The following is a 15382-nucleotide window of genomic DNA, read 5'->3' as shown; positions in this document are numbered from 1 at the left end:
ATTCAATCTTGAGAACTTGTTACTCCCCAAATGGGGTCATGATTGAAATCAATGATCAAGGGAAATAATCCCTATCCCAGAATTGTTCTGAGGATTGTCTATAATTGTCTATAAATCTTAATTCATAATACTAATTGCTAATAATTATTTACGCCACATTTCAAAGTTGGCCAAATGTTCTGTAGGCCTGATCGCGTATCTATTGTGCTACAGATGGAGAATTTGACCGCACTTTGTGAAACTGGTGGGGGATTCTCATCCTGCTAAGTCCAGCCTCCACCTGAATACCGGCAGGTGTGGGACTCATGTCCTACGGGGAAGCGGCCCAGTCTACCACGGGACAGCTCCGGGGTCAGAAGCCACGGCTCACTCTCAGCCCTTGTAACAGCTGCCACTAGTCTCCACTGTGCCCTCGGGGATGAAGCAAGTATCCGGTGCTCCAGGGTCCTCCTCCTACCCCTTCCCCGTGCCCCCCACAAAGGGTGGGCTAGTAGCACTCACCAACATCGTGAATGAACCTCTCGATCTTGGACTGCATGCCCCAGTAGCGAAACTCCACCTTGCACAGCTTATACGCACACATGATGGGCAAGTGAGCGGGGTGCCGGAGGCACTCCTCAATCCAGTCCTCGGACAACGGGCCTCTCTTCGTCTTGACCGATCGAAAGAGCCGGGGGTCCTCCTCCAACTTGTACTCATTGGGAGGGATGGGGTCTTTGACGATATCGATAGGATCTGAGGGAAGGACACAAGAGTCACTTTTTAGGACAAGAGGTCACAACACGATCCAGAGCTCGAAAGGGACACCGGGGACGTGATGGGGGACCCCCTTCACCTGACAGATAAGGAAACGGAGGCAAACAGGTTAAACTTTGCCAGGTAGCACAGCTAGGAAATGTCTGAGGCAGGATCGGAAGCAAGGTCTTACTGACTGCAGTCCAGTGCCCAAGCTATGATCTTACCCTGCCTGTCTCTCACTCTCACCCAAACCCACTCCCTCCAGTCCAAGTTCTGTAGGACTCTTTAGGTGGCTAACATGAATTTGGGATAGGGAAGGGAAGATAGGGGGGAGACTCTAGTCTAGTTTCTTGACTAGATCATGGGATGTCTTGGTTAGAAACTAGGTGAAGCAGTGGGGAGAGGACTGGAGCCCGAAGACCAGATCAGACCTGGCTTTTGGCAGCTATGTGACCTTAAACAAGTCACTGAACCTCTCTGCCTCTGTTTTCTCATCTACCAAATGGGAATCTTAAAAATTGGGCAGCTAGGTGGCTCAATGGATGGAGTGCTGAGTCTGGAGTCAGGAAGACCATATTCAAATCGAACTAAATGTGTGACCCTGGGCAAGTCACCTCACCCTGTTTCCCTCAGTTTCCTCAGCTGTAAAATGAGCTGGAGAAGGAAATGGCAGATTGTTCCATTGTCTATGCCAAAAAAAACCCCAAAGGGGTCATGAAGAATTGGGCATGACTGGGATAATATTAGGATTTACTTTTATATTACTTTTTTATATTTACTAATATTACTTTTCAGGATTGTTCTAAGAATTAAGTGAGATTAATATTTGTAAAGTGCATAACACTGTGCTTGGTACACTGAAGCATCTTAGTAAATCATACCTTCCTTTCTTTCTTCCTTCTCTCCCTCTTTTCCTCCCACCTCCCTGTTTCCTTCCTTCCTTCCTTCCTTCCTTCCTTCCTTCCTTCCTTCCTTCCTTCCTTCCTTCCTTCCTTCCTTCCTTCCTTCCTTCCTTCCTTCCTTCCTTCCTTCTTCCCTCCCTCCCTCCCTTGCTCTCTCCCTCCTTTCCTTCCATCCATACAGTATGGTCTTTCAGAGCAAAGGCAATATCTCGTATTTACTTTATATCTGCTTATCTTACACATCATTTTGCCCCCGAGTGTGAGCTCACTGAAGGCAGGGACTATTATGTAACACACAAATGCCTGCTCATTGATTGTATCTATTTCTCTCTCTCTTTCTCATGAGATTCAGAGCGAGGATGGACCTGAGAGATCACCCAATCCACGCTTCCCAATTTGCAGATGAGAAAACTGAGGTCCAGGGATGTTAGATCACAACCACTGAGTTCCTGGAACCCAGGTGTCCGAGCCTTGCCCAAAAGGAGGGTCCCCTCAGGAGAGGTGGCCCTCACACACTGAGGCACCTGCAAGGCGAGGTGCCAGGCGCTGTGCCAGACCCAGCAAACCTGGGGCTGAAGGGGCCCTCAGAAGCCATCCTGGCCAAGCCCCTCACTCCCCGAATCAGGAAGGACGCTGCCTCTTCTCTACTTTTCAGGAGGTTCCCCACATGTTAACCCTGTAACCGCCTCAAAGTCCTGCCCCTGCCCACTTCTCCAACCCCGCAGTCCCTCTGTCCTTGTCCTTTGACCTTCAGAAGGCTTCCAGAATGTGGAAGGGCCTGTAGCTAAGGGGTCGTCCTGGCCCTTTCTGGGAGGGTTCCCTGCGGCCCCTTTCCCGCTACCTCCCAGTGTGGCTCATTTTGGACACCCGCCTGCCCATCCCCTGCCCCTCAGCCTGCAGAGGTAGATGGGGAGTCTCTCTGCCCAGAACAAAGTACCCCAGGGCCGGCCGGATGGTGGGCACTGGACAGCAGAGCCCTGCTGGGAAGCCCGGCTGAGAGAGGCAAATGTCACAAGAAGAATCCGAGGCATGTTGGCCGGCCGTCACTGGAGACTCCGTGGAGCCGTCCCTTCTGGGGGAGGGGGGGACAGGCCCATCCTGCCTTTCCCACAGCCAACAACAGGGCCGGGCGGTGTCTCTCTGCCAGGCGGCACTCAGCCCTGACAGGAGCGACCCCGGTCTGATGCTTTACAGAGGAGGAGCTGGGGCCCGGATGCCACCGGCCCAAACCCAGGCCCCCTGGCTTCCAGTCTAGTCAGTGCTCTTTCCATTACAGGTTTTCCTCCCGTAGGACTCAAAACTTGGGGGATGTGGAGGAAGAACATACAGATTGAAGAGAAATGGTCTTCAAAATGTTCCTCATCTCCCACCTCTGTGCCTTTGCCCAGTGTCCTTGTGTCTGGAAAGTACTTGTTCCAGGCTGGACAAAGTGGACAAAAGCCTGACCCAAAGACTCGGGGAGACCCAGATTCGAATTCCAATCTGGGAACATCACTCAACTCCTTGAGCCTCAGTTTCCTCATTTATGAAATGCGGCTAATAATAGCATTTACCACCCAGGGTGATCATGATGTCTGTTTGCCATCCTTAAAGCCCTACAACAATTGGAGCTTTTCAATTCCTAATTCCCTTTACAACACAGGCTGGGGACCTCAGCAGCAACCAGTATAATGACAGACAGTACAGACTAGCAGACGAGAGCTGGGGAGACCTGGATTCAAATCCTCCCTTATTCTCTCAGGGGCCTTTTTACCATCTTTAAATCACTCTGTATTGTCTTATGTTGGACCCCTCTCCAGGAGAATGTAAACGAAAGGGTCTGGCTGTTTCCTCTTGGGGCAGCTGGCTAGCCCCGCGAACAGAGCATCCGATGCCAGAGTACAAATCCTGCCTTACACTTACTAGCTGTGTGATCCTGGGCAAGTCACCTCACCTGTTTCCTCCTCTGTGAAACGGGAACAAATAATAGCACCTTTCTCTCAAGGTTGTTGTGAGGATCAAATGAGATAACAATTGTAAAGTGCTTATCACACAGAGTAAGTGTGCTATGCAAATGGTAGCTCGTTTTAAAATAAATTTTATGTATTTCTATTTAAATATATTTTTGTGTTTTACTTTTATTTAATTTTTCACTCAATGACGTGTAAACACATTTTTTTGACATTCTTTTAAAGAAATTCGGAGTTCCAAATGAGCTCCCTCCCTCATCTCTCCTCTTCTGGAAAAGGAAAGCAATTTGCCACAGCTTATACACGTGCAGCCATGCAGAACATTTCCATATTAGTCATGGCACAAAGGAAGCTGGAGACCCAAGAAATCAAGAAGAATAAAAGAAAAAAAGCAGAGCTGGCTAGTATTCCGACAATTTATATTGGTAGAGGGGGTTGCCGCACTTGTTAGTTTTCCTCCAACTCGGTTTTCCGCAGGCTTGTAGCAGAAGATTAACAAATAACAGTGAATTAGGAAAAGACCCCGTTAGCGGCCAGAGAGACAGCCACGGGTTCTGCGTGGGACTGGGTGGGATCCCCGAGGGCCACAGGCCCGGCCCACCAGAACGGTTTGCAGGGCAGGGGTTTGAATTGAGAGCCAGGGCAGGGACTATCAAAGACCAGTTTATAGCTTTATTGGGAAGGGGAGAGATGGGCAACATGGTGCGGTGGACAGTTCTTTCTGACTTCATGTCGGAGCCTGGGCGGCCAGAGCTCTGGTCACAGACCCAGCTTCCTTAGGGCAACAGAGTGGGCCCGGGGCAAGGGGAGAGAGCTACAGAGATCAACGAGGTGCCACAGAGTTAGAGACTTGATCCTGCTCCTCGATTTTAGGGATTGAGCGGTTTGTGCAAGGGCTCACAGAGACATAGCCAAGATCCGAGCCTAGGGCTTCTCCTTCCCAAGCCAGGGCCTTTCCCCTCCTTCATCCCAGGCTCTTCAGGGAGAAGGTGGGAGAAGACACCCGCTTAATCTTAAAGAAGAAAGCTGTTACTGGATGAAAGGTTTCTGGGATGTAGGCCATAACTAAGGCTTTCTCCAAGCAAGGCAAAGTGAGAGAATATGAATATATATATATATATATATATTTTTTTTTTCTTCTGAATTCCACCATCATCACCATTACTTGTAGTAGTAGTAGTATTACTACTACTACTATTTCTACTATTACTACTACAACAACCACTATTACTACTGCTATTATTGCTACTACTATTTCTACTACTACTACTACTACTACTATCACCAATACTACTAGCACTACTACTACTATTAGTATTACCACTACTAGCACTATTACTACTACTATTACTACTAGTAGCAGTACTATTACTATTACTAATACTAGCACTACTATTACTATTACTGTATTAATACTACTATTACTACTACTACTACTACTACTACTACTACTACTACATAAGCTAAAAGTCCATTTAAAAAATCCTTTTGCCCAAGAAGTCGACGTATTTCTTTAGAAAGACCCCTCTAAAGCCTCCCTCTGTCCCCAGATCTCATCGGTTTCTTGGGTGAGGTGGGTAGGGAGGCAGGGGGTGCCCAGGACCAGGCAGGAAGTAGTTACCCAGTGTGGTCTGTCTCTTTTCCACAGGAGAGAGGTTGAACACGTTGGCACTGTCTCCCGCGTCAGGTTTATAAAAAGTTTCAATGTCAATGGAGAACTTCTCCACAAAAGGGCACGTGTACCTGGGGGAAAGAGAAAACAGCAGCCGGGGTGAGTGGGGAAATCAGCAGGAGGGCTCCTGGCTCTCTGGCGGAGAGATGGGAGAGGCTGGGCCAGAGTCCTGGGGAGGAGGGGCCGCGTCACCTCCCAGGAATGGGGGAGCGGGGGGCCAGCTGGTGCAGAAGCCCTGGAGTCAAGAGGACCTGAGTTCAAATCTGATCTTGGACACTTGACACTTACTAGCTGGGCAAGTCACTTAATCTAAAGTCTTGCAAATAGAACAGTAACTCAGCGATGGGCCCCCACCATCCTTGGCTCTCCTCTGCCAGATGCAAGGGCGGCAGGAGTGACGGAGCCGGCGGAGGGGAAGGCCGCGGGGAGCAGGTGGGAAGAAGTTCCTCAGAACTGCAGCCGTGCCCTTTCCCGAGGTCCTGCCGATTACCTGGCCAGTGTGGCAGCAGAGTTAAGGAGGTGTTGGAGGGGACGGAGGGGACAGAGGGGAGGGGCTCCCGCTGCCACGTGGCAGTGCCCATGAGCAAGGAGGGCTCTGGATCACAGATAGAGGGATGCAAGGGGACCCAAGACCTGCTAATAAAAATTTTTAAAAATAATAATAGTGAAGAGCTAGCATTATAACACGCTTGGTGCAAGCCCCTCTCTATGGTGGAAAGCTGGCTGTTCACGGACCTGGAAGCCTGACAGTCCCCTCCTTGGGATTGCTAATAACTCTCTGAGTCCCAGGCCAGCAAAGAATCAGGGATTGCTCTGGAGAGACAAGGGCGCCAGGGTCTTAAACACAAAATTCTTTTTTTTTCCCCTGAGGCAATTGGGGTCCAGTGACTTGCCCAGGGTCACACAGCCAGGAAATGTTAAGTGTCTAAGGCCAGATTTGAATTCAGGTCCTCCCAACTTCAGGGTTGGGGCTCCATCCCCTCTATCACCCAGCTGCTCCCCAGGACCCACAGTTCAGTGAGGGATTCTGCTCTGGGCCATCCAAGGGTCCAACTTAGTGACTCCCCTGCCTCCGTGCAGGACCCTCCCACACTCCGAGCCCGTGTTGCCTGGAGAACCAAGGTTAGCTGGCGGACCAGCCCTCTCTGCCCCCTGGCGGCAGTCACTGGCTGGCCAGGCCAGGGGCTGGGGGGCCCTCTCGCCTCACCTTGTCCTGGTGTAGGGGTAAGCGTTCCAGGATTCCTCTTCCACCCGCAGGGCCGCCTTGGGCAGGATCGAGCGGAACCAGCTGGGGATGTGCATCCCGATGTGGTACACCTTGTGCGTGTACTGGCCGGCGCCGCCCGGCCCGTCGGTGTACGGCCGGTTCTCCAGGATCTCCACGCCGCTGCCCTCCCCGCATGTCTCCTCCCGGCTCTTTTTCTGCAGAGACACACAGGTGAGCGTCGACACGTGACTCCCGGCCGAGGGCTCCCGGGGACCTCGAGAGGCCTGTAAGTGGCCGCTGCTTCCTGGCAGAGTGGCGCTGCTCGCACCGGGAAGTCAAGTGGGCTCTCAAGTGGCGCGCTCATCAAAACATGGGCTGGGCCGGGGGGGTGAGCGCCGAGGGGAAGCCCACAAGGCCACAGGCTGCAAAGGGCTTCGAGGCTGCAGGGACCAACTCCTAACTAAACCACGGGGTCACCGAGGCCTTGGGGGAAGCGAGAGATGCGTTTAAGGACCCCCCCCAACTAGAAGGGACCATCCCATCCAACCCCTTATTTTAAGAGGAGGAAGCTGAGGACTGAAGAAATGAGCCGAATCGGCCAGGGGTTGGGAGGCAGCGGGGGTGGCGAGAGCAGCAGCCCTGGGACTAGAAGACCTGAATTCCAATCCAGCCCTGACACGCAGCTGGGAACCCTGGACAAGTCCCTTAGTCCTGACTGCCTCAGCCACCACAAAAAGCATCACCGAGGTCCAGGAGCCCAGGAAAGCCAGCAAGTCCTGAGTCACTGCTGCCCTGTGCCAAGTGCTGGCTGAACGCGGGGACTAATATGAGCCGCGCTTTTTCCTGCTGAATCATCCTGCCTGGCGGACACCTGCCATCCATCCTGCCTGGGTGCCCCCTCCCCCTCGCCGGGGTCCAAACCCTGCCGCTCCGCGCCGGCGGCCCCAGGGCCAGTGCCGAGTCACCACTGTTCTGTCACAAACTGCTGCGTCCCAGCCGAAGGGCCTGGCCGCGGGAGCCCCAGCTGGGAGGTCACGGGCACGGGGGGAGGGGCAGGGCGGCCATTCCCGGAGTCCTCTGTTTGGGGGCAAAAGCGGAGTAAGGGACGGACGCCACCCAGGAAGCAGGGCTGCTGGGAGGCCAAAAAGTGCTGTCACCTTCAAAGCCCCGGGGCCTGGTCAGCTACTTCCAGCAGCCAAAATGAAGGGCGGGGGCTTGGGGGGCAGGGACACGGGAGGGCACGAGACGCCCGGTCGCAGGCCTAGGAGCACTCGAGAAAGCAGGAATTCTGCAGCCAGCCCAGGGCTGTCGGGAACAGAGACTTTCATTCTGCTCTAAAAAGCATCCATTTGGCTCCGGAGTCAAGCAGGAACTGAGTTCAAATGGGACCTCAAACACTTAACACTTACGAGCCGTGTGTGACCCCGACAACCCACCAAAAATAAATTAATTAGTTAGTTCTTCACTTAAAAAAAGCACGCATTCGATCCATCCATACGTGCAAGAGTGCACAGACCCCGGACATGAGGGACACGCAGCCAGTCACTCGTCTCAGGAGCGCTTCTCTCCGACTCTCCTGAATTCTCCCCGGGACATATTGTTCAGTCACGTCCCCTCCAACCCTTCGCGACCCCATTCGGGGTCTTCTTGGCAGAGCTGCTGGAGGCATTGCCATTTCCTTCCCCAGCTCATTTTACAGATGGAGAAACTGAGGCAAACAGGATGAAGCGACTTGCTCAGGCTCACCCAGCTAAGTGTCTGAGCAAATCTGAATTCAGGTCTTTCTGATTCTAAGCCTAGAGCTCTATGCACTAGAGCTGGCTGCCCACTGGCACATAGTAGGTGCTGTACAAAAAGCTTGCTGCTTGGTTGATTAGAAAGACGAGATTAGGCTACTAACAGCTTACACAGCACCTTAAAGCCTGCAAAGTGTTTACCACATACACGAGGGCCTCAGGTACAATAGTCCTGGAAGGTTGGTATGATAACCCCATTTTACAGGTCGGGAAGAGAGGCTCAGGGAGGGTAAGGGGAGGCACTGGAAGCGCATTTCAAACCTGGGTCTCTGGGATTTCCAATTTAGTGCCTGTCCAGAGAGAAGCCTTTAATGTCCTCCAGGGAGCTTACAAAGGGCACGGCCCGGCATTCATTCCCACCCCGAGAAGTCTTGATATTACAGAATGCCTTACATCTAATTAGAGAGAACATCTCTTACTGTCCTGCAGAAGATCTGGGGGTCTTAAGTGGCCCGCAAGCTCTACAGGCAGCTTAATGCAGGCTCTTGGGTCACACTAAGGGCACAGCTTCCAGGAACAAGGAGAGGAGCGTCCCCCTGCACTGTTGCCCCGGTCAGACCTCATCTGGAACATCAGTTCTGGGCACCACCATTTAAGAAGAAACTTGATAGTTGAGCATGGAGAAGACCCCCAGGTTAAGGCAACTAAGCCTTTTCTTTTTCTGGCGAGGCAAATTGAATTAAGTGTGTAAGGTTACAAAGCTCCTAAGTGTCTGGGGCTGGATTTGAACTCAGGTCTTCCCGACTCCAGGGCTGGTGCTCTATCCACTTAGCTGCCCCAACTAAGCATTTCTGAAGCTCGCTACCCCATCAGACTGTAAGTTCCTCAAGTCAAGACCTGTCTTTGCCTTTATGTGTATGCCCAGTATTTAGCACACAGCATGGCACATAGTAGGTGCTTAATAAATGCCTATTAACTGACAGACTATCTTCCATTGTACTGGGCTTGCTGCTGACAGTGGGTGTTCAACTCTGTCTTATGGAGACGGGATAAAACTTGCCTCGTTTGGCCCCAGAGGGAACATTAAGGATCAATGCGGGTGGGAAGGACAGGGGAGGAAAAGGAGTCCAACTGAGGCCCCACGTAGGGGGAAATGTCTTAACTGCCCCAAAGAGGCGCAGGCTGCTTTGGGAGGGCAAGCAGGGGCTTTCCTGGCCCAGAGAGACAGAAAGAGACAGAGAGACAGACAGAGACACACGGAGAAACAAAGAGAGACAGAGACACAGAGACAGAAAGAGACACAGAGAAACAGAGACACAGAGAGACAGAAAGACAGAGAAAGACAGAGACACACAGAGAAACAGAGAGACAGAGACACACAGAGAAACAGAGAGACAGAGACACACGGAGAAACAGAGACAGAGACAGAAAGAGACACAGAGAAACAGAGACACAGAGAGACAGAAAGAGACAGAGAAAGACAGAGACACACAGAGAAACAGAGAGACAGAGACACACGGAGAAACAGAGAGACAGAGACAGAAAGAGACACAGAGAAACAGAGACACAGAGAGACAGAAAGAGACAGAGAAAGACAGAGACACACAGAGAAACAGAGAGACAGAGACACACGGAGAAACAAAGAGAGACAGAGACACAGAGACAGAAAGAGACACAGAGACAGAAAGAGACACACAGAGAAACAGAGACACAGAGAGATAGAGATAGAGAAAGACAGAGACACACAGAGAAACAGAGAGAAACAGAGAGCAGAAAGACAGAGATACATTCAGAGACACACAGTTAACAAAGAGACAGAGAGACAGAGACACAGAAACAGAAACACACGCAGAGACACAGACAGAAAGAGACAGAGACAAAAAGGGACACAGAGAGACAGAAAGAGATATACAGTGAGACAAAGAAACACAGAGAGAGACAGAGACAGAGACAGAGACAGAGACAGAGACAGAGACAGAGACACACAGAGAAAGCCAGAGAGGAGGAGGAAGAACCAGGACAGATTCCTGGAGGACATCTATAGTTAGTGGGGAGAGCTGACCCAGCCGAGGAGCCTGAGAAGGAGCAGATGTCTCTCCCCAAGGCTTTGCAGAGAGCACGAAGAATGTGGGCTTGGCCTTCACACCAGCCCGGGGGGAGCTGGCTAAAATATTACGGAATGTGGGAGTCAGCTGGTCAGGAGTCCCCGGGACTGATCCCAGAGACTCAGACCCAGACCCGGACCCGGACCCGGACCCAACTGCATACAGCAGGCGCCAGCACCAGGGGCCCACCTCCTGGAACTTCTTTGTGGGGCTCAGCTGGTCCCGTGCCAGGGCCAGCCCAGCCTCTTCCCAGCCCGTCCCAGCCCCCTCTGGCCCATCTCTGGGAGCCATGTTCAGGATGCTTATTGCTCTCTTCTCGCTAGTACAGCTGATGACGCGTTTCCCTCCAGCTCAAGTAATAGCATTAAATCACTTGGTGGGGGGAGGCGGGGAGGAAGCCGAGAGCACAGATGCCCTGAGATTAGCAAGAATGCCAGGTACTTAAAGGCTTCTATTAAAACAAATCTCCTGGCACTGGCGCATAAACACAAGGTGGACATATGACCCCCTGGCAGCAATTAGGGAATTAATAATCTAGCTCCATTTGTCACAAGCTAAGATAGTGGGTGGGGCCCCTAGAAGCAGCTGAAAGGACCCCCCCCCCCATCATTCCCTCCTTCAGGAAGGGGCTGTAAGAAGGCTGAGAGCCTTTCTCTACCCTGAAGAGGTCTCTCTGGAAGACGGCGAAGTGGGAATCTGCCTGGGAAAAGCGGCCCAGGTGAAAGGCTGCGGGAGTTATGGTCAATCTCAGGGAGAGCTTGAGAAAATGGGTTCAAATGGGTTCAAGATGCCCACAGGAGAGTCAAGATATATGTCTGAGAGGCAGAGGCAGCTGGGTGGTACAGTGGCTAGAGCACTGACCCCAGGGTTGGGAGAAAGTGAGTTCAAATCTGGCCTTGGCCACTAGCTGTAGGACCCTGGATAAGCCATTTAAATCTGAACCGCCTCCCCCTCAAAAAAAAAAAAAAAAGAATAAGAAAGGGAGAAGGAGAAGGAGAGAGGGAGGGAGAAGGGGGGGGGGAGAAAGAGAGAAGAAGAGAGAGAAGAGAAAAGAAGAGAAGAGAAAAGAAGAGAAGAGAAGAGAAGAGAAGAGAAGAGAAGAGAAGAGAAGAGAAGAGAAGAGAAGAGAAGAGAAGAGAAAGAGAGAGAGACAGAGAGAGACAGAGCGCCTCATCTGCCAAATCTGTAAAATGAGGGGCCTGACAAAATCGGTATGGAAGTCCTGATGATTACCAGAGTCAAGCAGTGATTTGGGTGGAAGAAGCAAGAAAGGATGGATGACCTTCAAGACAACATATGGGAGACAAAGGAGAAGCCCATTTGTGGAGGCCTTCGATGGCTTCTACCTTTCCAGTCTTATTTCATGTTATTAATGCCCCTTCGCAAACTCTCAATTCCAACCAAAGTGGTCGCCCCTCCATCCGTCTGCCTCCCTGGAGGCTTTGCTTAGGTCTTCCCTTCCATCTGGAGGGCAGTTCCCTCGGCACCTACACCTTGCAAAGGCCTCAAGTAACTCTGACAGCAAGTGCTAACCCCCTCCCCCTCTTGAAGCTATTTGAGAGAAATAGCATTAATTTAGCATTAATAAATCACATTAATTCCACTTTGATCTTATCCAACATATTGTCAAGTCAAGTCTTAAGGTTTTTTTTAAGTTATCAGATTTCAGGAATATTGTAAAACTACTTCCTCCTATCACCTGATTTTGGGGAAAAGTCTTGATCTTCACCAATAAGAAATAAGACAACTTAATCCTTATATTCTGGGTTTTCTTTTGTTTTTTACTCGCTTCAATCGATAGTAACAGGCCCTTGTGTTTACTGAGAGCCCTGGACACCGGCCGTTCTGCAACTGCATGCCTTGCTAAATAAATTATTGTCCAGACGCAATTACTCGATGTCTTTATTCTACCCTAAAAATTATGGCAGCCACGAAGAGATTAAGACTACAAGTTTCTGTGCTACAATTAAGCATACCTTTGCAATAGGGACACCCTCCCTGCAGTGGAACAGACCTATCATCTGGTAAGATTTCTACCTGAAGGACCGTCCCTTCCTGGACCTTCGTGTCTTCCCCCATTACATCTAGAAGGTCCTTCCTTAGAGGTACCATAGATAATGGCTCTAGTTAGCCGATGGATATGCTCTTGTGCAAGTTCTTATGGGTCTGGGAACAGAGGAAAACTTCTCGTTCAGATGGAAATGACAAAGGATAGGGCTCTGAGGGGAGGGGATGGAGAGAGGGAAAGGGAAGACCCTGGTACTCTTAAGAAACCACTTTCTAGGGAAAAATCAGATAAGAGGAAGGGAACTCCCCCCAACTCTCCCAAGTTTTCAACAACATCAAACAGGGACTTTCCCGGGCTTTTGGATTAAACCTTCAAAGGCAAAACAGAAGTCAAAAAACTTTGCCAGCAAAGGGCTTCTATGGCTCTTTGTTGTACCGACTGTGTTTTGTATCTTGGCAAATGAAACTAACTTATTCCTGTGGCCTGGAAAAAGAGTGTGGAAAGCAAAAATTTTCCTGAGGGAAGATTGTGTCTGTCTGTTTGTCTCTGGTCAAGTTGGGGAGGCAAAGAAGAGAAACAGAGGACAGGGATCTTTGTTCCCAGTCTGCAGAGATTTAAGGCACTGTAAACTAATTAAAACCTAAATTTGTGACTGAAATACATTTTCTCTACTGCAAATTTCCAAATTGTGGTTTGAAAATTTCCATAAATACCAAAATGTTCCCTGAGTTTAGACTTTAGGGAAAAAAATAAGAATAAAATTCTGTGGAAGTTACAGGGAAGCGGTGCTTAGACCTTTGATCACTCTTTCTCTAGATGACAAATTTATTGTTTTTAGTGCAAAGGAGGAAGGTGATTGTACTAATTAGAGAAAAGGAAAAATGGACTTGCAGTTTAAATCTAAAACTGCCTATTATTAACTCTTTCTTGACAAGAAAAGAGAAAAGCTCGCTTAAATCAGGGAGCAACTGAAAAGGAAATAGAATTGAATTTGGAAGACTGTTTTGTGTCACACTGCATTTCTTCTGTGAATGATATAATAAAATTTAATTGCTTAGGCAAACTAGAAACAAAGCCAATAAAAAGTATTGGAATAAACCGTGTATTTGTAAGCTTTTAAGAACTCTAAAGGCAATAGTACTGAAATTAATTAGCATTGTCATAAAAACTTATGCTAAATTGTAAAAGAAAAATTCAGTGGAGCAAAGAATTGTGAGATATGGTTGAGAAATAAAGACTACAGGAATTAAAAGAGAAGTGTTGGATCAAAATACAGAAGGAAAAAAGAAAGGGGCGGTTTTGAAGGACTTTCATCAAAGTCCACTGGAGGGATATAAAAACAAAGGAAAGAAAGAAGTTTAAGCAGGAAGGGATAAAAGGAAATGGCCAGGGGCAGCTAGGTGGCGCTGTGGATAGAGCACCAGCCCTGAAGGCAGGAGGACCCGAGTTCAAATGTGACCTCAGATACAATCAGTCCTGGCTGTGTGATCCTGGGCAAGTCACTTAACCCCAATTGCCTCAGGGGAAAAAGAAAAAGAAAATGTCTTCCAACATTTGGAACAGTATCAGGCATACAGCAAGCACTTAATAAATGCTTTTTTCTATCTGATTCTCTGAATCTCTAACCTCAGTATCTTCTGACCCGAGTTTCCCTCCCCATTTGGCCACTTAGGGCCTGGGTCACCTCACTCAGCTACTGAACCTCTCTTCGTACCCTGCAGAATTGATGGTGCTGGACAAGCTACGGTCCCGTGAGCCTAACGGGCATTCACTGCTGAGATGGACGCGTCTTCCTGATCTCCTTCCGCCCGCGGCCTCCATCGGGAGGGGACTTCCAAGCTTGCAGCTGCCCTGGCTACATGGAATCGTCTCTGTGACCCACACCCAGACCTTTCCCTCCCAGCCTCCCCCACTCCCCCTGCATCCTTCCCCTTCCCCAATCTCACCCCCACCCCCTCCGGGCGCCCCCTCCGACACAAGCAGCATCAGCCTGTTCGGCCTGCCCGGCTGGGGCATGAGTCAGCCTCCGGCGGTGGGAGCCGTTCCTTCTCCCTCATTAGGTCTGACATCTCATTCATTACGAGCAGGAAGCACTCGGCACCAGAGAGAGGGAAGGCGGCTTCCCGGGACGGCCGCTCCCCAGCGGGATGGAGGCCCCCAACACTCAGCGGGCCTTGTTCCCCTTCCCCGGCCAAGTCCCCTTCCTGCAGGAGGCAGCTAATGCAAGGGCCTTCCAGCTGCTCCCCTCAACTACTCCAGGGCTACACGGATCTACAATTGCCTAATTATACACCTCAAGGTGTTAATGAGTTTGATCTGGAGAGAATTCCGACTGTCTGTGTGACCTTGAGCAGGACCTGGCTGAGCTTCGCCTCCCCCGCTCCCTCCGCCCAAGACCCTGTCCAGCTTTGATCTCTTGTGCTCAGGAGGGAGGCAGGGCAGGGGAAGGCCGAGGAGCAGCTTTTAGAGCTGGGGGAGCGGTGCAAGGCGGAGACAACTGTGGGGTCCTCCCGGAGGCAACGAGAGGGGGCTGGGAGTGCGGCTTAATTGGCCCAGGAGTTCTCCAGCTGGTGGGGGCACAGAGGCTGGGCTCCTGGGGCTCGGAGCGGCGGGAAGGATCATGGGTAAAGCTATCAGCACAGAGGGCCCGATGGAAAACCTGAGGTCCCAGCCACTGCAGATGCTGCACTCTAGAATGTGGGAGCCAGGCGGGCCTGAGCCGGGAGCCCAGCTTCCCCCCAGTTCCTTTAGGGAAAAGTGTGTGTGCAAAGGGGCAGTGGGGGGCTGCGTCACAGGGGCTGCCCCCCCTCCAAAGGGCAGTCTCACAGTTCTGGATGATGTCCTTGAGCCAGTTAATAGAAGCCCTATCTTGTACATATTGATGACCTTAAAGAAAAAAAAAGGAGAAACCTTCTCCTGACAAAGTAGGGACCTGATGGGCAGCTGAGCTCGGGATGAGAGACAAGAGGGAAGTCTTTCTAGGTCTCCCCCTTCTGGAGAAAGTCCCCCTCTCCAAGAAAGCCCCTCCCCCACTTCACTTGGGTCCCTTATTCCTAAGAGGTTCA

The 15382-nt window shown here is 50.7% G+C and overlaps 1 protein-coding gene across 11 annotated transcripts in view; it reads right to left on the bottom strand.

Annotated features, from left to right (window-relative positions):
- Positions 1-15382, bottom strand: part of PITPNM2 (phosphatidylinositol transfer protein membrane associated 2) — a 265745-nt gene that overhangs the window by 58551 nt on the left and 191812 nt on the right. For all 11 annotated transcript variants that reach the window (XM_051972686.1, XM_051972682.1, XM_051972687.1 and 8 more), the window contains 3 exons: positions 6469-6683; positions 5211-5332; positions 502-735 (listed from right to left, as the gene is read on the bottom strand). In XM_051972686.1, the coding sequence (XP_051828646.1) occupies positions 502-735; positions 5211-5332; positions 6469-6683 (571 nt within the window). The remainder of the gene's footprint in view (positions 1-501; positions 736-5210; positions 5333-6468; positions 6684-15382) is intronic.

Source organism: Antechinus flavipes, chromosome 1, assembly GCF_016432865.1.
Source record: "Antechinus flavipes isolate AdamAnt ecotype Samford, QLD, Australia chromosome 1, AdamAnt_v2, whole genome shotgun sequence".
Taxonomy (NCBI): domain Eukaryota; kingdom Metazoa; phylum Chordata; class Mammalia; order Dasyuromorphia; family Dasyuridae; genus Antechinus; species Antechinus flavipes.
Note: the sequence above shows the minus strand (reverse complement) of the source record. Positions and strands in the feature narration are given on the sequence as shown.